We start from the raw sequence: 15,227 nt of genomic DNA on the forward strand, positions 1-15,227 counted from the left end.
TTAGTAATACCAGCGATATTACTAGTGATAGTAATAGTAGTAATAGTAATATAATAATATATACTATATTATACATACAATAAACACTGTAACTATAAAATAAACAATCTAAAAACTCACATAAGCATCTTTTTTTTGCTTGTCCTATTATATTTACATAATAGTAAAATATAGGGGGTCGATAAAAAGTCAAGAAACGCTTGAAGGGGTCGACGGGCAAATGACTTTGGCGACCCCTGGTCTAAATACATTAAAGTCCTAATAAAAGAACTTTAATTAAAAAGCAATCATTAATTGAAATCGATTTATTATTATTATTCAGGCCTCCATGGAGTCAAAGACTCATCATGGGAGATCCTTCCTAAGAAACACCAAGTCTATCAAGACTCACTGAGGGAAGGTCTCCCCCCTAAGAAACACAAAGTCTATCATACCACTCCTTAAACTCACTGACCATTCTCACTCTCACCACTCCATCAGGCAATGCATTCCATGGTTCAACTACCCTCCATGCAAAGAAACCACTCCTCACCCTCTTGCTCGCAGATTCCTTTCATAACTTCCAGGGATGGCCTCTTGTCATCACTCCTTCCTGCTGTTCAACCAAGCAAAAGAACTCCTCAGTGTCAACCCTGTGACCACCTCTCAACAGTTTAAAAGTCTCAATCATATCACCTCTCCTTCTTCTATCCACCAAACTCTGCGGTCCACATTCCCTCAGCCGATTATTTCCTGAATTTGCAGAGAAATACTATTTTTCCAATAAAAGGGATAGTTTCAGTCCATCATTCTATTCAGATTTGGATAATGTAGCAAGGTTTCACAACTTTCTTTATATAATGATAACTAATATTTAAGGAATTGACAGCGTATACTAGAAATATAGATTAAATAAACTTTAATATATACTTTCTGATATTTCAGCGAACGTCACGTTGCCATCTTCTTGGGAACTTACTACAAAGACACGTGCACACAAGTACTAATAACAGCAAATGAGACTGAAGCTAGGAAGCTAGCATTTCCTAAAGTCCTGATGGTTCCCCCTGGTGGGCTATATTGGTAGTTCTTGGCCTTTGGGCTGAAGTTCTTCTGATAAAAGTTTCCCAAATTTGGGGCAGTTTCATGCATCCAAATTTGTTGAGGTTTGGCATGTTCCTAAGGGCCAAGGCTGATTCCATGAATAGTCTTTCATACTTGAACTTGCTGCGGTGTATTACTGTGGCTTTCTTCCATCTTATTCTGTGGCGAGTATCCAGAGCGTGGTCTGCAAGCCCAGAGTGGCTGTACTGGTGAAATCGGATGTAATCCTTGTGTTCTGAGATTCTGATATTTGCTGTCCTGCCTGTTTGGCCAAAGTAGGACAGTTTACAGCTGCAAGGGACCTGGTATACACCAGGTAGATCTAGGGGAAGTGGTTGGTCTTTGGTGGAGCGGATAAGGGATGCCAGTTTTCTATGTGGTCTGTAACAAGTGGTCAAGTCATGTTTTTTTAGGATTTTATTGATTTTTTCCGAGGTGCCTCTGATGTAGGGAATAGTGATAGATTTAGAGTAATCTTTTTTGTGAAGGGGAGGGGGTGGTGGGTTGTGGATAACTGGGTTAAGTATTTTTTGGATTTTTTGGAGGGGGTAGCCGTTGGCTGAGAAAGTGTCATGGATGTGATTTAGTTCAGTGGTTAGGGCTTGATCATTAGAACAGATTATTTTTGCCCTGTTGAATAATGTTTTAATAACTCCATATTGTTGTGAGGGGGGTTGGTGGGATTGTTGGTGAATGTATCTGCCTGTATGGGTGGGTTTTCTATAAACTGAGAAAACCAAGGTTCCATCAGGTTGGCGGGTGACTAGTGTGTCTAGGAAGGGGAGGTTATTGTTTTCCTCTTTTTCCAGGATGAATTTGATTCTAGGGTGTTGGTTGTTCAAGTGTGTTAGGAAGGAGAGGAGTGAATCCGGGCCATGTGGCCAAATAGCGAAAACATCATCAACGTAGCGAAGCCATATGGTAGGTTTTTGTGGGGCTGAGTTTAAGGCTTTCTCTTCAAACATCTCCATGAAGAAGTTGGCCAAGGGTGGGGAAAGTGGTGAACCCATGGCTGTCCCCTCTATCTGTTTGTAGAATTTATATAAGCATTTATATATAAGCACTTTCTTTATATAAGCATTCCATGAGTAATTGCTTTTATAGAGAACCTTAATCTTGTTGAAAAGGATTTGATATTTGGTGCAAAAAAGCATGTTTTGCAAATCCCAACTGTTCAGGCTCATTAAATTTAATGCAGTCTACATGTTCATCATGATGCATGGTCAATGATCTACCTTCTTGGCCAAAATATGATAACCCATATTGGCAAGGAATTTGATAGATTTCAGGGTAGGCCAAAGGCAGAAATTTATCTTTTGCAAAGTCTAGAAAAGTATAAATCTTGTTAACAGGTTGAAAGGGCACGTGTAGGCCAACAGATCTAATTAGTTTAGCTAAACCTTCAGAGTCGAGTCATCTTTAAAATGAGGAATGTAACTAGCACAATGGACTACCTCTTATTGTGGTGATACTGTATTATCACCACAATAAGAGGCAGATGACAAGGAAACTCTATGATTTGGTAAAGCCATTCATATGGAACATGAACTTCATTTGATTTATTTCTTGAGAGAGAAGCATTTCAGTATAGCAGAGAGAGAGTGAGCTCAATGTACAAGAGTCTTAATGGTACAAGAATTTTTATTTAGGACCTTAACATATTTAGACTTTGTCACTCTATACCATGTATATGTAATTCACATGATTTCAATGCTGAATCTTCCATTTATGTTCTAGTTGTTTAATTTGAATTCAGTATGAGCATCTTTCATACTGAAGATGCTCTTGGCACTAGGGTGAAAATTCTATTAAAAATTACATAAGTAAAATCTGTATTAAGTTTATTTAATTAATTATCATGGCTTGTTTTTCCAATTAATCAAGTTACAACTTACATTACTTTGTTGTTGTTGTTGTTAATGACAGAAGCAAGGCTACTGAGTGGGGAATAGGGATATAGAGACAAAGAGAAGCATCAGCACTGTACTGCTAATTGGGGGGCGAAGAAGAATAGAGTGTGTCAAATACATGTAAAACAACAAATACACTTATCCTTGCTTTCACTAATCAGGTAATTTAATATGTGTATTATGGATAGTTATCTGGGGATGACATAATTTTTTTCATTGCATATGTTCGCATCAGTGTCTGTTGTTGCATATTTCAGCAGTTTTCATTATTATTATTATTATTCAGGCCTCCATGGAGTCAAGAGACTATCGTGGGAGGTCCTTTCTAAGAACACAAAGTCTATCATACCACTCTTTAAACTCATTGACCATTCTCACTCTCACCACTCCATCAGGCAATGCATTCCATGGTTCAACCACCCTCCACACAAAGAAACCACTCCTCATCCTCTTGCTCACAGTTTCCTTTCGTAACTTCCAGGGATGGCCTCTTGTAATCACTCCTTCCCGCTGTTCAACCAAGCGAAAGAACTCCCCAGTGTCAACCCTGTAACCACCTCTCAACAGTTTAAAATTCTCAATCATATCACCTCTCCTTCTTCTATCCACCAAACTCTGCAGTCCACATTCCCTCAGCCGATCCTCATAACTATGCTTGTACAGTCCTGAAACCATCTTTGTCATCCATCTTTGTATCCTTTCCACAGTTAATTTATCCCCTTCAAATCCTGGGGACCAAATCTGAGAACAATAGTCTAAGTGTGGTCTGATCAGAGACATACAATGGAATGATAACCCTTTTATCTCTGCAGGTCAGTGTCCTTCTCACAATTGCAGCAATCCTCTGTGTTACCTTCACCACCTTTGCAATATGTCCCCTAAATTTCAGCTTTCTATCGATCATCAACCTGCTCAAATTCATGCTGCATACTACAATAACTGAATTAGCAGAATGCAAAAACAGCAATAAAACTTTCAGATATTGCTAGAGTTCTGTCAAACCCATACTGTAGCAACATCTGATAGTTGTACTAATAAATATTTATACATAATAAGATAACAGTATATAATGCTGTTCATATACAAAGGATTTCTGAATACTTTGGGGTCTGAAGAGATGGCACTTGAAACAAAATATTTTGGCACTTCTAACATTTTATCTTTAGTATGAGCATATGAGAAATGTCATAATCATCTGTCATGTAGTTTTTGTTCAGTAGACTACACAAGTAAGTATGTTGAGTGCTTTTAAAAAAACAAAATGGAAAATATTGAGCATCATACTATCATCAAATATTTTGTAAAGAAACTATGACTCCAACTGAAATTAAAACAGAAATAAAGATAATACTTTAGGGGAAATCTGCTCCTATTTTCAATGGTAAAAAAGTGAGCAACTCTATTTCTCTCTCTTTCTCTATGTGAGTGAGAGAGAGAGAGAGAAAGGGAGGGAGAGAGGAAGACTGGGAAAAAACTCTTCCAGTGGATGACCATCCATAGCAACAAATTAAGGAACCACAGAAAAAAATCCATGCTGTGGTGTTCAAAGATTGGTGAGACTATGGGTGCACCATATCTATACCCAAGAATTGGATATATCCAAGGTGTCCACACAGTGGGTGCTGCATTTGTTGACACTGGAACAAAAACAACTCAGTGTTAAATTTCAAAAGAGCATTTGCAGTATTTTATGAAGAATTCTTCCGATTTTCTGAGAATATTTGTGACAATGATGAGACTTGGATCTAAAACTACAAACTAAAGACAAAAGAACAGTCAAACATCTCAAATTTCCACCTCCTTTCAAAGAAGGAAAAGGCAGCTCCAATGGCTAGCAAATCATGATGGCAGTCTTCTGAGATTCCAAGGGGATAATAATGATCTTTCAAAGAACCAAACTATACATGGAAAGTACTATTCTAACCTTCTAAAACAATTATGGAAAAAAATTCAGACATCAGTAATTGCAGTGGACAAACTTTATGTAATCTGAACTGTTGCTGCATCTCCTCACCCTCATTAACCAGATATGGCTCTATCAGACTTCTTTCTAATCCTGAAACTCAAAAGTTTTTGCCACATAAACACATCATTGCAGCAGTAGAAGACTTTCTTTTTTTTGCAGACCTTGATGAATCAGCTTATAAGGATATAGCACTGAATAGTGTGCAATTCATGTGCTTTTTCTTTGTGTAACGAATATGAAAAGTGAACAGAGAATTGCAATTAAATTTTGTTTTAAAGCAGGTCTTTCTGCTTCAGAAACTAGAAATGGCACAAAAGGCACTGGAAATGAGGTTCTGAACTGATCTAATGTCTTCAATTTTGTGGTGGAAGGGAGTCACTTAGAAGATGAGAGAAGTGTCTGTCTCACATTGACTCGAACTCAGGAAAACACTGCTGCTTTTGCCGAGTTGTGAAGAACAATCGTCAAATCACATCATGGATGACAGTAGACTTCAAACATCTGTCAGAGCATCATTCTTTGAATTCTGAGTGAAGAGTTGGGTAAGAGGAGGTTGTGTGTGCATTTTGTCTCAAATGCCTTGACAGCAAAGAAGAGAAGATCAAGTCATATCTTGTCAGGACATTATCACAGATGCAGATAAAATTTCTTTGACAAAATCATTATGGGAGATGAGAGCTGGTATTTTGCCTATGATCCTGAAACAAAGCAACAGAGTTCTGAATGGGTTTGTGAGACTGAAGAAACTGAGATTTCAAAAGTCATGCATTAAAATGATGTTGATAATTTTTTTTTGACTCTCCAGGCATGGTGCAAAAAGAATTCGTACTGGTGGAAAGAAGAGTCAATTTGAAATTTTATAAAAAAAGTTATGGATCGTCTCCTGAAACACATTCACGTGTTTGTCCTGCCACATTCTGATCACAAGATTATTTTCTGTTGCACAATAAGATGCCTACTCACAAAGCTGAAAAAATGTGCATCACGTTTTGACAGACAAAAGTATCCCCACCCTTTATCACTTCCCTTACTCACCAGATGTATACCCTCTGGACTATTTTCTGTTCTCCAAGTTGAAAATGAAGCTGAAAGGACACCAATTTGTGGATATTCCAGTCATCAAAAAAGGTGAATTAAAGACCAATGAATTAAAGACAATTGAACAAGAGGAATTTTCCATGACTCTCCTAAAATCAAAATCAAAAATCAAAGACACATGGCTCTCATGTGTTTTTGATTTTTTATCTCTGTTGTCTTAAAACTTATAGACTGTACTATATACATAACTGATATGAAACCAGGAATTATTTTATAGAAATAGTGGCATTTTTATGCTTTATACTAATGCCAGGAGTATTCGGAATAAGGGAGAGGAATTGTCGGTACTGATAGCATCAGCCTGGCCAAAGATTATTGGGATCACCGAGATGTGGTTGACAGAAGAGGATATAATAACAGGAATAAAAGTAGAAGGGTATAACATTTTTCGGCAGAATAGAAAGGGAAAGTGTGGTGGTGGAGAACTGCTTATGATAAGTGACAACTTATGTCCTCTAAGAGTGGAGGCTTTGGAAGGCAGTGACACTAATGATTTTGAAAGCATATGGTGTGAGGTAGAGATATGCAAGACGAGATATTTAGTGGGGTGTTGTTACAAACCAAGGAGCACAGAGGGTGGGAACAAGGAGATGTTTAGACAGTTGAGCTTGGCAAGTGCAAGAAGAATGATTGTTATGGCAGATTTTAAGTACAACAGTATAAATTGGGGAGAGGAAGATGCATATAGCAATAAGGGAATGGAATTTCTAGAATTCTTGAGGGACAAATATCTTAGGCAACATGTAATAGAGGGAACAAGAGGTTCAAGAGTTTTGGATTTGGTCATAGCATCAGAAGAGCTGATAATAAGTGAGATAGCATCTCTCCCATCAGTTGGAGAGTTATTAGTAATAACTCTCCAACAATTGGTAAAAAAGGGTTATTAGTAATAGTGCAGATGTGGTAGTCATGCAAGAGGATTTGAATAAGCTAGACAGATGGGCAATTAATGGGGGAGGGTGTCGGTTTAACGCAGCAAAATGTAAGGTCTTCAGGTTTGGGACACATCGATGGGACGCTGCATACTCTATTGGAGGAGATATACTGGAGGAAGTAGGGGAGACAAGAGATCTGGGGGTTGATGATTGATAGAGACCTGAGATTCAGGGGACATATTGCAGGGGTGGTGAAGGTAGCATAAAGGATTGCTGCAATGATGAGAAGGACGCTGATCTGCAGAGATAAAAGAGTTATCATTCCGTTGTATTGTATAAGACCCTGATCAGACAACACTTAGACTTGGTCTGATCAGGGTCTTATACAATACAACTCAGATTTGGTCTCCAGGATTTGAAGGGGATAAATTAACTTTGGAAAGGGTATAGAGGAGGATAACAAAGACAGTTTCAGGACTGTACAATGTTAGTTATGAGGATCGGCTGAGGGAATGTGAACTGCAGAGTTTGGTGATAGAAGAAGGAGAGGTGATATGATTGAGACTTTTAAACTGTTGAGAGGTGGTTACAGGGTTGACACTGGGAAGTTCTTTCACTTGGTTGAACAGCAGGAAGGAGCGATGACAAGGGGCCATCCCTGGAAGTTACAAAAGGAAACTGTGAGCAAGAGGGTGAGGAGTGGTTTCTTTGCATGGAGGGTGGTTGAACCATGGAATGCATTGCCTGATAGAGTGGTGAGAGCAAGAATGGTTAATGAGTTTAAGGAGTGGTATGATAGACCTGTGTTTCCTAGGAGGAACCTTCCATGTTCAGTCTTGATAAACTTGTGTTTCCTAGGAAGGATCTCCCATGATGAGTCTTTTGACTCCTTGGAGGCCTAAATAATAATAATTTTATGGAAATCTATTTCATCTTGTCATTTCAAAATATTCAAGTTTTATAAAAAATAAAAAATTATTTTGGCGAATACAGCATATTTTCAATTGACTTACTATAATCAGGGTGTGTTAAAAAAAGATTTCACAATGATACCATTCCACATATTTTAAGCCAACAAAATTTAAAGTTTTTTTTTTAATTTCATCATTTCTCTGTTTTGTCTCTATTCATAGATTAGTGAACAACAGGTGGAAGAGAAAAAAAAAATGTATTGGTGTAAAACATGAGATAGTAACCAACTATTAAATAAAAGGGTACATTTAATTTAATTTTTACAAACTATTAAATTACTACTGGCAAAAAACGTGTGAAAAGTAAAACAAGTTAATAAATCAATGACTAATTTCATGCAACTCTATTGTGTACTTCCCACTGATACAATAAATACAGATATAAAGAGGTATTAAACAGGAAGATTTCTAAATAACAAACCATTATTTTTTTAATTCCTTCAAACTGTGACAGATGAATATAGGAATGAGATGTTATGAACATGGGTCAATGTTAAAGGATGTAACATGTTTGTCTCAAAGCCTAATTCATCAATACACTCATCAAATCTCTTATGCATGTTGCCCAGATTTGATTTAATATCAGGCCTTGGTTTTCATTACATGGGTCAAACATCATATCATTTCACTAGCCTCTTTAAATTCAAAATGAAAATTTAAATTCAAAATCACAGAAATATCATATACAGAATTTAATATTTATGTACACAAATATAAAGCAATCATATCTGTAAAAAAAACAAGATCCAGAGCCTTGGTTTTTAATGCACTTGGTCGGACATCATATCATCTCATTAACCTCTTTATATTGGCATACATACATGCATGCATGTGAAATTCTATATATGTATTTCTGTGATTTTGAATTTAAAGAGGCTACTGAGATGATATGATGTCTGACCCACATCATAAAATCCAAGGCCTGACTGATATTAAATCAACTCTGGGCAGCATACATAAGAAATCAATGTATTGATGAATTAGGCTATGAGACAAGACATGTTATATCCTGTAACCATGACCCATGCCCATGATATCTTGCTCCTACATTCAATGTCATTAAAAAAATGATGGTTTGTTATTTAGAAAACTCCATGTTAACACCTCTTTATATTTGTGTTTATTGTATCAATCTGAAGAAGTACACAAATAGTGTTGTATGAAACTAGTCATTGATTTATGAAATTGTTTTATTTTATTTTGCATAGTTTTTCTGCCAGTATTAATTTAATAATTATGAATAATACAAGTCACAGAATGGTAGCTAATCATCAAGTGACTTGAAAAACAGCATTTTAATGATTTTGAAGGTGAAGTACATATAAGAGTAACAAAATAGTGCCCTTTTTTGATAAGCTTTCTCCGAAAACTAACTATGTTAGACCATTATTTAGAAGTCCTACATATAAATGAATTTTGTTTTAATAATATAATTAGTGAAATGCTTACCGTTGAACTGTTTGGGTTGATACCATAAATGACATCAGACTTCCAGGTGAGAGTTCGCTAGTTGACATCAGTGATCCACCCACTAATAACACACCCAGAACAATTCCTAAAAATAAACAAATGAATGATTAACTCAAAATGTTAATCATTGCAACTCATATTATTTGAAATAATTAATAATGATTTTGAGTAGATTGTGTGCAGCACATGACTGTGGATTCCTCAATCTGTGGAATAAATTTATTAGAAACAAAAGGATGCTTCATGTGGCAAATGCATAAATATGAATACTGATCACTCTGTTGAGCTGATAAGGCCATAATGACCATAATGTTTCATAGAAACATTATGGTCATTAATCTGCAAATAACTGGAAGGAAAAGGTAGGGAAGAGTGAGTGTGTGAGTGTGTCAAAAATAGTAAAGATGTTTTGCATATGAAAGAAATCACAACACTAAAGGCTGACTTAAAGCGAATAAAGTTTCTATACACTAGTGCATGAAGTGCTAGTGTATAGAAAAAATTAAAAAAATAAATGTCTGCAGCTCAAATTATTAACTGGTGCATATAAAAGGCTTCCTAAATTTGGTTTAATGAGTTTTTTTTAATGGAAAATACAAGAGGAATTACAGTATAATGCTGTCAGGAGAGGGTGGGGTGGGGGGGAAGAAATAGGAATATTAATGATCATAAAGAATTCATCGATAAAATGGATGCCTCATTAAATTCATATAATGAGGAAGAATTTGAGAGAGTAACGTATGATAATCATGGGTAGATTCAAAATTAAGAGTGGGAGTGTGTTATCAGAGAGAGAGAGAACATTATAGGCCAGTTATTCAGGAAGTCAGAAAAAAAGTAAAATATTAATAATAGGTGATTTGGTATTATTCACTGAGAGAATGAAACATCCATAAACAGCTAATCCAATACCTGGATTAGTCCGTCGGTTAGCCCAGTGGCTGTGCATTTCACAACCATATGTCTGGGGAAGGAGTGTCCTAAGTTCAATTCCCATCGATGACATGAGGAGCTGAAGGATATTCCTCAGCCATAGCCAAGTTAGCTGGTCTTAAGCGTGGACAGTAGGGTTTTTCCTCCAGTTTATCCTGGGGTTTTCCATCCCGCAAAGCAGCAAACCAGCCTTGAGAACTTAATATTATGGACATAGTATACACTGGGGGTAAGGCTGACCACCTTATCCTGTGCATGGTTTGAGGTCCGATGATTAACTGACCCTCAACACCGCAAGGGAAAAGAGGGATAAGGAAGATAAGATGAGATGAGATGAGATACCTGTATAAGCACTACTCACACATTCTTGAATGCTAATAATGTCAAGTTCTTTTCTAATAATGATTCTGCCATTGATGCCATCTGTTCACTCTGCCTCAGAACTTTCATATCTGTTGTCTGTAGTCTTTAATCAAGTGTTTTTTTTTCTAACCCAGCTCTCATATCTATAACTTAAAACTGGTTTGAACATTGTCTTATATACTGCGAGTTTAGTGTTTTGGCTAAATTTCCTCTTATTCCATATAAATTTATTCAGCTGGCTATTTACCATACCAGCTTTGCTTATTCTGTTGTCTATTTACAGATTTCACTTGCTATCTTCACTAAAAACTATGCCTAATTAGCTGAAATAATTTATTTGTGAAAGAAATCACAACACTAAAGGCTGACTTAAAGGGAATAAAGTTTCTATACACTAGTGCATGAAGGCTGGTGTACAGAAAAAATAAAAAAAATAAATATACGATCTCCATTCAGTATACAGCTGATATTTTTTATGATCTTGCCTCTTTTCATGGTTTTGGTCTTTTTATTGCTGATTTTCATATCAAATTTGATATAGCTGTTATTCAATTTAGTTCGAGAATCCTAAAGACTTGCATTAGATGTGTTTAGGACTACAATATCATACGCATAAAGCAAAGAACTAACTCTGACTTGTCCAATTCTAACATCTGATTTCACATCAAACCATCCTCCTGTATTTTTTTTTCAATTTTAACTGCTGACTGAAAACTTAAATATATAGACTATGTATTGCTCTGTATAATGTTCCATTTTACCTCATATAATTGTAGTGTTTTGGAAACTTTTTCTCTGGGCAACTTGTCATATGCCTTATCCAGATCTATAAAACTTAAGTACAGATCCTTGTCATATTCCCAACTATTTGTCGTAAAATGAAAATTTGATCTTGACAACCTCAATTCGGCTAGAACTCAGTTTGTTCTTTTATAAGTTTCTCTTCCACAATATTTCTCAGCCTCTTTTCATAAAACAGATGAGAACTATGAGAGATCTACTCCAATCATCTGGGATTTGACCTTCTGACAAGGCCCTCTGAATTATGCAGTGTAGCCACCACTGCAAAATCTTTATTCCTCCATACTTAACCATTTCTGGTTGAATATCATCTACTCCAAGTATTGATATGCACTCCTCTTGAAAATTTTCTAGCATGGTTCTGTCAATGTTTGTTTTGTTTAAGTATTTCAAAGTAATTACTCAACATCTAGGATATCCTTATCCAATTGAGCTTTTTCAATAGCCTCAGAATATTTTGCCACCTTCCTGATATTTATTTTCTAAATTCTTACCAAAGTCTTCTCATGACTTTGTTTAGCTACTTTTACACTAGCTCTCTTACATTTTTCTCTGTATTCTTTTTATGGAATCTGCCAACTTATTTGTTAGGAACTTTTGGTATGCTTTCTTCTTTTCCAGGTCTGCTTTTTTAACCTCTTGTATCTACTACAGGGTTCTTATTTTTCTATCCTTTCAGACAATTTCAGCGCATACCTCTCTATTCAAATCAATGAATATCTTCTTCAGAGTTTCTTTTCTTTTTTTTTTTTTCAATAATGTTTGTATAGTCGAGTCTACAGTTTAACTGTAAAAGCTGATTAACTTTAATTATTTTTAAAAATTTCTTATAAACTGTTCTTTTCAATGTGATATTCATTTTTTATCCTGCTTAGCACTAAGTAATGGTTGCTTCCAATTTCAAATCCTCTGTACACTCTTTGTGTCCTGAACCAGAATGAAGATATCATCAACAATGACATAGTCAATGATGCTTTTCTTATTTCTTGTGTCTTCTCTGCACATGAACATGCGCACATCTTTATGTTGGAACATGGTATTAGTAATGACTAGTCCATGTCCTGAGTAGACGTCCAACAAATACTTTCATTATTATTAGCTTTGTTCTTTTCTTCAAATTTTCCCAAAATATTCCTATATGCCTGGTGAGATTCATTTCCTACTCTGCTGTTCAGATCTCCAGCAAGGACCACTTTTCCATTTTCTTTATGTCAGCTGCCTTTTCTAATGACTCAAAAAATTCTTCCACTTCTTCCTTAGAAGAACATTGTGTTACCATAAGCACAAATAAGTTTCATTTCCTATTTCCACATTTTGAAGTTTGGATACATAATTCTAATTGAAACCACCTTCCAATCAAGGTTTGTCTTCATGTTTGGTGTTGAATGATATCATTACTCCTCCTTCCCTTGATCATTATCTGAATATAACATCCTATACTTATTATGTACTAAGACAAAGTAGTACTTTGTCTTATGTCCAGTAGTACTTTTCCAATTTCCTTTTCAGTTACTAATTATATTAATATTCCTTATATTGATCTTCATTTCTTCTGATTTCTTCTTCTTCTTCTGCTAGATGTTGAATTGGAGCTTGTTCCAGTAGCTGACTTTTCACTATTCATCCTGGTGCCCTAATGAACACAGTGAGGGCCTTGTTTAACTAGGCAATGCCCCAGTAGGATGAAATATCATCATGTTGTATCATTATATGCATTTGGGGTTTAAGCAATAAACAATTTAGCCATTAACCTCAAATTGCCAGCCCATCTGCATTAAAATTTTATTAAAGTTGATTTTAATAGTATGACTAAATGGTATATAATTCTCATAGGGAGCCTGGTGAGTTTTGTAAGTGTTATGAACAAAAGGGAGAAAAATTAATTATCAAGGGTTTCTTGGATATAAATCCAGAACATTATTGATATGTTTCACTTACTGAGCAAGACAGCATAGCTCCATTAAGAAGCAATTGATTTTGACAAATCTTAAAAAATTTTGATGAAGCATTCACAAAAGAATTACATTATGGTAATATTGCTGATGTGAGTTTTATAGAACAAGAAAAAGGTGTTCTTCAGAGGTCTTGGTTATACAGCAAATTCATGCCAGGCTGAAATGCATGCATTGCACATTAGGTAGGGATTCACTTGACTGTATATCATGTCCCTTCTGCATCTGAGGCACATTGGCCACATTTCAGATTCGATATTTTTAGGGAGAATTTTTGTGTAATACTAGTGTCTTTGAACTGTCTTAATGGTGTAGAAAATCTGAAAAGTAATAAAAAAATAACTTCAGAAAATAAAGTAATAAAAAAAAATCAGCTAATTGCCTTTTGTTCCCTTATAGGAAGTAGGCAAGGCCATTTTAGCCCTATCTAACTTTTGAAAACTGAGTGGGCAATTCAAACTCCACCAGTAGCCAATCAGAGATATCTGTCCCAAGACTATCACTAATTATAAGCAGCAACTGAATAAGAGACTTAATAAAGTTCACTGATTAAGTTAACTATAAACAGCTGTGGCCATTTATTTTCTGCAATGGAAGATATTTCTTGAAATTTAATATTTCTAATCAAATTGCTGCTTTCAGAAAATGGAAGGCAGAATACAAACTCCATGGAAAGAAAAAAAATTATATGCGTTGTATCAATGAATTCACTGAACTTTTGATGATTTTATATACAGGTAGTGAATGCAAAAACTAAAATGAAGAGTAGAGTTTCCATTCTTATCTAACCTAGCGTCATCAAAAATACAATCAAAGACTGAATGTAAAAAACAAATACACACACTAGTCACTGTCACTTTTATATAATTATCATACTTTCTTTGATTTTGTTTACTAAATGAAATTTTAAATCTTGTAATATGAATATTACATAAATTCTTATCAAATAAAATCACCGATATATCAATAAGACAGATTTTGCATAAAACTTCATGATTTCTTATTGCAACCTTTTCACCCCATGTAATCTCCAAAAAAGCCAGTGAAGGTTGGTTGATTGGTAGAGTCTCTGCTACTAATGGCTCATGTAGAAAGTTAATCAAGTCTGAGCACAGTTAGTAGTTGGAAGGGGGTCAATTGCTCGATGCTGCTGGCACTCTGCTGAGGACTGGCCATTCTCAGAAGGTTAACTTCAGCCTGTAAACTAACATATGTCAGACCTCTGTGCCCTGGGAGCACGTGGGGATATGACAATCTCTCTAAAAAAAAAAAAAATAAAAAAAAAAGGATTAAAAAAAGAAGATTAGTAAGTCTTTTCTTGAAATAAGCTCTGAAAACTAAAAGTTCTTTCTTTGTGAATAAGAATAGAAGAATAATCTTTGAAAATTCTTGGAGTAAATTTCCCTCATCAGTTATTTTAAAACAGATTGTTAGGATGCTGTACTAAACTGAGCAGTACAATGAAGCTTCTATTTTTGTTTTGCTGTGCAGTATTGTGCATGAATGAGGGGTAACATGAGCTAAAGCTTGGCCTTCCCTTAACTACTGACCCAGTCTTGATGTGTTTATATGCCAATAATTATATGGGTGTGAAGTGTCCATCGAAGTGAATATAATATTTGGATAAGAAGCTCATATTTTTAATATATTTTATCCATGTAGCTGTTTGTGTGGTTAACAAACCCATGTTGACCATTATAGAGAATACAGCTATTTTCAACCCAATTCTGAATTCTAGCCCTCATCAATCTCTCCAACACAGACCAGCCTATAATTTGTATCCTCAGTCTTATCTACCCCTTTGT

At 35.6% G+C, this 15,227-nt stretch overlaps 1 protein-coding gene across 8 annotated transcripts in view; it reads right to left on the reverse strand.

The window, feature by feature from the left end:
* Nucleotides 1–15,227, reverse strand: part of LOC150103932 (mitochondrial potassium channel ATP-binding subunit) — a 320,223-nt gene that overhangs the window by 153,333 nt on the left and 151,663 nt on the right. For all 8 annotated transcript variants that reach the window (XM_090396614.1, XM_090396615.1, XM_090396617.1 and 5 more), the window contains one exon: nt 9,353–9,458. In XM_090396614.1, coding sequence (XP_090252740.1) covers nt 9,353–9,458 — 106 coding nt within the window. The remainder of the gene's footprint in view (nt 1–9,352; nt 9,459–15,227) is intronic.

Source organism: Typopeltis vanoorti, chromosome 8, assembly GCF_054136105.1.
Source record: "Typopeltis vanoorti isolate ZY-2024b chromosome 8, IOZ_Tvanoo_1.0, whole genome shotgun sequence".
Classification (NCBI taxonomy): Eukaryota; Metazoa; Arthropoda; class Arachnida; order Uropygi; family Thelyphonidae; genus Typopeltis; species Typopeltis vanoorti.